The sequence below is a fragment of the Myotis brandtii genome, unplaced genomic scaffold (assembly GCF_000412655.1).
Source record: "Myotis brandtii unplaced genomic scaffold, ASM41265v1 scaffold536, whole genome shotgun sequence".
Classification (NCBI taxonomy): Eukaryota; Metazoa; Chordata; class Mammalia; order Chiroptera; family Vespertilionidae; genus Myotis; species Myotis brandtii.
Window position 1 is genome coordinate 3780178 of NW_005369967.1, and position 6000 is coordinate 3786177.

General features: G+C 51.0%; 1 protein-coding gene across 5 annotated transcripts in view; it reads left to right on the forward strand.

Moving 5' to 3' along the window:
* Window positions 1-6000, forward strand: part of SMOC1 (SPARC related modular calcium binding 1) — a 218000-nt gene that overhangs the window by 141613 nt on the left and 70387 nt on the right. For all 5 annotated transcript variants that reach the window (XM_005877946.2, XM_005877945.2, XM_005877948.2 and 2 more), the window contains exons 2-3: window positions 4075-4240; window positions 5330-5442. In XM_005877946.2, coding sequence (XP_005878008.1) covers window positions 4075-4240; window positions 5330-5442 — 279 coding nt within the window. The remainder of the gene's footprint in view (window positions 1-4074; window positions 4241-5329; window positions 5443-6000) is intronic.

The following is a 6000-nucleotide window of genomic DNA, read 5'->3' on the forward strand; positions in this document are numbered from 1 at the left end:
CTTTAACCTGTCTGCTGTAGACAGAGTGTTCCCCTAGTTATTAAGCTGGTTTCTGGCGTCTATGTGGCGCCTATGTTGGTCCAGAGGAGGCCGTTTCCAAACCAACTTTATGGCCTGTAGTTCAATGCCACGGTGACGCCTGCAGCTGTCATCCCCTGTGAGCTGAGGAGGAGACAACAGGGTAACCTCCTGGAGTATGAAAAGAAACTGTCTTTTTTGATTCCTGTTTGTTTGTTTTTAAGGTGAATAAGACCCCTATGAGGAGCTCCTGATAGGAGGCTTAAAGTGGGCAGGGCTGTCCTACCTAGATCTTCAGGTTAGTGTCTGGCACACAGTAGGTTCTTGACGAACAGTTTCTGATTTTGTGAATCAGTTTTGCAATTGGGCCAGAGCTGTTTTTAGCAGTGTTTCTCTGGCATAATGAACGGCAGTGTGGGTTAGTGGTTAGAAGCGTGGTCTGGAGCCAGGCCTTGGGTATCAATCCCAGCATGGACACGTACACACTGTGTAATCTTGGAGAAGTTGCCTAACTCCTCTGGGCTTTAGTTTTTTATCTGTAAAATGAAGATCGAAACATACCCTGCCTCAGAGGGTGATTATGAAGATTACATTGTTGGCATATTGTAAGTAATATATAATGGTCAGCTTTTATTATTATTACTCTTCAGACTTCGGGTCTGGCTACCGGATCCCTGTGACCAAGGATGGGTCCCTTGGTTTTCCCAGGCGTTAGAAGGTACATATATTTCCATCCTCGTGTGATCATGAAAACAGAGGGCATGTTGTTCCTCGGCTCCTGCTGATTCACATGGCAAAATAACCTAACAAATAGGTCTTAAGAATCAGTGTGTTGTTTCACGTAAGTAGCCCTGACTTCCACGGACAAGAAGCGATGGTGTGACGACAGCAGTGCCCTAACCTGCTCTTGGCCAGCCTTGCGCGTGAGGACATGGATCCTGCCGTCTGGCCTGGCGTCTGCTGCTCACCAGGGAGAATGGCGGAGCCAGGTCTGGCTGCATTCTAGGTGGCAGACAGATTAGGGATGGGACTCAGGGAGCCATACTGAGGGAGGAAGGGAGGCTGGCTTTGCTGTTTGCAGCCTCCTGTGTCCTGTGCCGCGTTCAGCTGGACCTTTGGGTCCCACGCTTTCCCTGGTGCACAGTCGGTTGGAGGCTGGGGGCTCTAGTGGCAGAGGGGCCGGGGCCGGGGTGGGAGAGACACCCCTCTCAGCCTCAAGATAACTTAAGTTCTGGGGTGGAGCTAAGGCAGGAAGCTGTGCCCACTGCTGCCCACCCTGTAACTCGGGAGGGAGGGGGAAAGCTCAGAGCATGAGCGTGGAGAAGAGGCCCAGGGATCCCCGGGTGGCAGGAGCCTGGGAGGCCAGGCCTGGCACCTGCAGGAGCCTGTCACCTGGTTCTGAGCTAATGCGGCGTGGGAAATGCCATGGCAGGGATGCTTCATCGCATGAGAATGGAGCGCCCAACGTTGCTCCAATGCTGGGGCTGCGTTCACAGGCAGAACAGACAGTATCCTTGTCATGTGGGGCTCTGAGTTGGTGCTTCCATTGTTCCTCAAAGCACACAATCAATGCATCACACAAACTGTGTTAAGAGCCGTGAAGGAAAAGCGGGGTGTGAGAGGTTATTACAGGGGGACCATCCTCACCTGTGAGAGTTAGGGAAGGCCTCCCAGAGGAGGTGACGTGAGCTGTGGTCTGTAGCAGGGATGGGAGAGCGGGGAGCAGGAGCAGTGTGTCCAAAGGCCTGGAGGTGGAACCAGTGTGGCTCTGGGGAAAACGCAGGCCGGTGCCTGACCAGCACAAGCAAGGAGGGGACAGAGTAGGAAGTGCTGAGGCCAGAGAGGGGCCCTGGGGTCAGATTTCTACAGGACAGAAAACCACGTGAAGGTCCCCAAGGGCAGTGGGACACCTTAGGTTTTAAGCAGGGGCAACCTGAGGGGAATTGAGGCTGGGGGTTGTGTTCCCCCTCCTGCTGTCCTATCAGCTCATCCCTCCTCTGTGTGCCTGCCTGGGAGGCGGCAGGCTTCCTCTGGACGTGACTCAATATATTATTGATCTTTATCCGGGAACACTAGGCTCTATCATGAAATGCTCCCAGGACATTTCCTTTTGGGCTCTGGGCAAGACTTAGGTTGAACCTGTGAGTGTGGAGCTCAGGGTCTCTGAAGGGAGAGCCACGATGCACCGTCCACCTGACGAAGCCTGTGCAGTGCTGTCAGCCCTCAGCTCTTCCTCCCTGTGCTGAGCAGCCAGCACCAGGCAGGAGTTTGGGGCGGGGAGGTGGGTTGGGGTGGAAGGGACTGGTTTTGCAGCTGGGAAGCAGTCTGTGCATTAATGGACAGGCTTGGAATCTCTTAGAATCTTTCCAGTAGGGGGCGTCTGTTTCCAGTGCTCCCTTGAAGAAATGGCACTGCCTCTGGACCTCCCTCTGCTGTTCTGGAAAAGGGTCAGCAAGTTCTCATCTTTCTGCTTCACACAAAGAGCCTGCAGATATACCTGAAACAGGGGTTGTGGTCACACCTTCCCTGTACTCTGTGATCTTGGTGTGATCACTCAGTCAGCTCTAGCACCACTGCAGCCAGATGTGTGCTCATGACATTGCCGTGCATTGTGGGATACCCATCCCCTCGCTCTGCACTGATGAAGAGCCTTCAGTGTGCCCTGATTCTGCTGTATGAGGGTGGATGAGAGGAGACCCAGCTCTCAAGGCCCATGCTGTGGAATTATGGGCTGTTCAAAAGAAACTTATGGATTGTATGGCCTCCTGTTAACAGGGGTTCACTGATAAAGGGGTTCACGGTTGAATAAGTTTGGGAGATGCATCATCATAAATGCCCCTTCCTGGTTATCTGTTTCTATGTAACAAACTACCACTAAACTTAATGGCCAAAATAACAATTTATTATCTCTCACAGTACTGCGGGTTGATGGGGATCAGCTGAGCGGTTCTCACTTGGGGTCTCTCACACAGTTACTTCCTTTCATCTCTGTTAGTTGCAATCAGACAACGACTGGGGGTAGACTCATCAGAAGTTGCTTCACTCACATGTCTCCCGGCCTGGGTTGTCTGGGGATTTCTCCCTGCACATGGTTTCACCACATGGTAGCTTGGGCTTCCTCATAGCATGGCCGTCTGAGGGTTGTTAGGCTTCTTACATGGCAGCTGGTTTCCTCCAGAGTGAGTGTTGCAAGAGGCCTGGGAGGAAGCTGTAAGACTTTGTATGAACCTGCTTGGAAATCCCCAAACATCACTGCCATAGCCTTTTATTGGGTAGGTAAGTTAGTGAGGCCAGTCCAGATTTACGGGGAGGGACTTAGACTCCACAGCTCAATGGGAAGAGTAGCAAATAATTTGCAGCAATCTTTAATTTACTGTATCTCTTGGAAATTCACAATGCATGAGAACGTATCCAAGGTATCTGAGAAGTCCTAAAGAAACCTGTTTAACGCAGCATTTCCCAAGCTGGTTATTATTGTTGTTTAAAATCAGGAACTCCTTTACTCACAGAAAATCATTTAGCTTGAATTCTGCCAGAGAGCAGTGGGCCGAAATGAAAAAGTAATTGATTTGTGGATCAATATTACTTTCTAATAAATAAAACTATCCAAAGATGGAATCTAGAGATTGCTAGGGAGTTCCTAATTTGGGGAAGTACCAAAAGAGAGGACTCGTGACCTGCATGGATGGGAAGGCTGAATGTCTCAGTGGGAAAAGCTTTGATTTGACTTCTGGCCAATCACATGCACCACTTACAGCTTTGTAACACTGGGCAAGTTACCTCTCTCTAAGCTTCCGTTTCCTTATCTATAAAATAGATGGTTTCTATTTCATAGGGTGGTTGTGAGGATTGATGAGATAGATCCTGTGGGGGAATTACCCAGCACAGGTGCCTTCCTTGGTGAGACTTTGTGGCTGCTCAGTTCCCTTCCACATCCAGGGTTTAATAACTTTGGGTTTCTGGACTTGCTGAGTAAGTCAATATTCTAAGTCATGGGCTCGCCCCTAATTTTCTTGCAAGAGTAACCTCTATACCCTTTCACTTTTTCCAATCTAGTTTCTCATAAGTGACCGCGACCCTCAGTGCAACCTCCACTGCTCTAGGACTCAACCCAAACCCATCTGTGCCTCTGATGGCCGGTCCTATGAGTCCATGTGTGAGTACCAGCGAGCCAAGTGCAGAGACCCCGCCCTGGGTGTGGTACATCGAGGCAGATGCAAAGGTGAGTTGTGCACATCTCTGCCCAGTTGAGGAGAGATGCTTGGGCACCACAGCTTCCTGCATGGTACACTCCTTAGCAGGGGATCTCAGAACGAGTCTATTTATTTGGTTTGCTATCCTACCCCCCTACCCTTTCTACCAGGGAATATGAAGTGAACTGGTCTACCTGAAGAAATGAGCACTTTTCTGTCTTTGAAACCCTGTCGCCAGGCTCGGGCTTAGAGGGATGTGATCCTGTGTGGCTAGGGCTATTTATTTTTATTTTAAAAATGGAGATGCTTAAAATAGCAAGACATTATTGCTGGCTTCCGAACAGGGGTTCCAAATGGTTGGTCAAGAGATGTGGTGTTTTTTTTGGTCCGCTCACCTGTTTAAAAATATTAAAAACATTTGAGACAACATTTAAAAATTAGGAGCTTCAACATCAAAATCCGGATTTTGGTACTTCTCATAAAAAACTGGGAGCTCTGGGAATATCATGTTTGTGTTCCCTCCCACAAGGCAACACGCGGCTAGAGCTGAGTAGCAGCTACCTCCTGTAAAGGGAACCTGCTCTCCGATTTGTCACAGGCCCCAGCACCCCCTATGGTGTCTCCAAGCTGAATGCTCCTCTAATTCATGTCACTCTCCTACCCCCTGCGGATATTTGGATTTGTGATTCTGGGCTGCTTGGAGCCATTACAGGAATTGTGGGAGGCTAAGCAGGCCTCTCTCGAGCCTCTGATTTCCCGAAGAAAGTGCTTGCCATTCTTGAACTAGAAAACATCTTGGAGGCCTCGTGGGCTTGCATGTTTTTTAATAAACTCAGTGAAAAATAAGAGAAGTGGGACAAGCTTTTGGGAGTACTTGGGAGACAAAATAAGTAGAAGGTAGTATAAATACAACCCCCACTTTTCTAAGAAGAACACCGACGAGGAGGATGAGCCCGGGCACTCACTGGCCCTGCCTGTCGTTAGAGGAGCCGGTGCTGTGGGGGCTCTCGCGGGATTGTGGTGAGATCCTGCGGGGTCCTCAGGCTCCCAGGCCAGGCAGCCATCCTGCGCGGAATCCAAGGGAAGTGTGACATCTGCTCGCTCCTCTCCTCTTCTAGACGCTGGCCAGAGCAAGTGTCGCCTGGAGCGGGCTCAGGCCCTGGAGCAAGCCAAGAAGCCCCAGGAGGCGGTGTTTGTCCCGGAATGCAGCGAGGATGGCTCCTTCACCCAGGTGAGGCCTTGGCCCAGTCTCTCTGGACTCTGGAACGGGGCCGAAAGGAGGTGCCAGGCATGGGAGGGCCGCCCTGAGCCTTGGCTCTCTGGGAATCAGCTGAGGGCTCTTTGACACCCTCTGTGCTACCTTCTGGTGCCTACGTTCCCCCTCCTGGACCCTCCACGCTGCCCCTTGCCAGCTGGCAGTGGGCGCCGAGAAGGCGTGTGCAAGTCCGAGCCAGGAAACTGGCATTGCTTGGTCCCCGTCCTCCCTGCTGGCCCTCTCCATTTTTCTCTTCTGTCAAATGAAGGCTGATTATTTTTTCTTATCCTTGCCAGTTTCCATGGGCAACCCTGGTATTCCCTTCACTATTTATTGCTACTGCTCTCTGCTCCCCTCACCCACTCCCCCCCCCCCCCCTTCAAAAAAAAACTGCTCTCTGCTCCCCTCCCCCACTCCCCCCCCCCCCACCTTCTCCCAAGTTTCTCCAATGAGCAGGTACCCCTTGGGTTACAAAGTGTACTGTGGTAATTGGGGTATGTGGTGTGTGTGTGTGTTTGTGTGTGTGTGTGTGTG